Consider the following 1,093-nt stretch of genomic DNA (forward strand, 5'->3'; position numbering starts at 1 on the left):
TTATTTGTATAGCCCTTTACAATAGCTAAGTTAAGTTATTTTGCTTTCAATACCTTAGGACTGCACCTCATTATTCAAATTATAATTTTTAGGTGTGACATCAAATGAAAGACAGCCTTCTAAACTACAGTGACTGTATGTATTTTGACTGTGGTACAGTGTTGGTTAATCTTACCTGTGGTGGAGAAGGGGATCTGGGGATTGTCCCACTCCATGGCCACGCTGACAGTCACCTCCACCTGCTGCAGCAGCGCAGGGTGGATTTGTAACACTCGACTCCATACCACACCTGAGTTGTAAACGCTGTCTGTGTGCCTGTGACGTGACATTAGCCTGCCAGAGATGGTGAAGAAAAACAGGTTGCCAGAGAGAAAAAGGAAGGATGATGACAGATATGTTCTTTACCAAAACTTCATATGAACACGATTCATTTCAGCTCACAGAAGGCAAAAAAACACTAGTTGAAAATAAGAAAAGAAATCATCACATTTCTGTCAGTATATAATAATGAAATCACATTTAAAGAACATTTGGGAAAAGTCACGTGGAGATTTTTAAGCAACTACAACTTTAACTCCAGCAATAAAAAAAAAACTTTACAAACTTTAAAATCCTGTGATTTTTTTTTGTTTTATACGTCATTTAATGTGTCATTATGGAAGAGATTTTAAACAAATTAATTTCATATTTATCTAATTTAAATGCCAAACAGATAATTGAAAAATAAGTTTAAAAATTAACTACTTTAAAAGGTCCCATGGCATAAAAATTTCACTTTATGAGTTCCCCCAGCCTGCCTATGGTCCCCCAGCGGCTAGATATGTTGATAGGTGAAAACCGAGTCCTGGGTATCCTGCTCTGCCTTTAAGAAAATGAAAGCTCAGATGGGCCGATCTGGAACCTTGCTCCTTATGAGGACACAAGGGGTTACCTCCCCTTTATTGGCTTTCCCCGCCCAGAGAACGTGTCCCACCCATGAGAAAGAGACATCATGGCTTTTAAACGAACAAAGTTGCAGTTGGACAGCTTCCATTTTGGCCCCCCCCCCCTTCCTCCTCATTAGCTACAGACTCATAAATGGCACATACTAAGG

The 1,093-nt window shown here is 39.3% G+C and overlaps 1 protein-coding gene across 3 annotated transcripts in view; it reads right to left on the bottom strand.

Moving 5' to 3' along the window:
• Positions 1 to 1,093, bottom strand: part of pik3c2g (phosphatidylinositol-4-phosphate 3-kinase catalytic subunit type 2 gamma) — a 20,145-nt gene that overhangs the window by 15,633 nt on the left and 3,419 nt on the right. For all 3 annotated transcript variants that reach the window (XM_032523793.1, XM_032523794.1, XM_032523792.1), the window contains one exon: positions 176 to 333. In XM_032523793.1, the coding sequence (XP_032379684.1) occupies positions 176 to 333 (158 nt within the window). The remainder of the gene's footprint in view (positions 1 to 175; positions 334 to 1,093) is intronic.

This window comes from Etheostoma spectabile, chromosome 8, assembly GCF_008692095.1.
Source record: "Etheostoma spectabile isolate EspeVRDwgs_2016 chromosome 8, UIUC_Espe_1.0, whole genome shotgun sequence".
Classification (NCBI taxonomy): domain Eukaryota; kingdom Metazoa; phylum Chordata; class Actinopteri; order Perciformes; family Percidae; genus Etheostoma; species Etheostoma spectabile.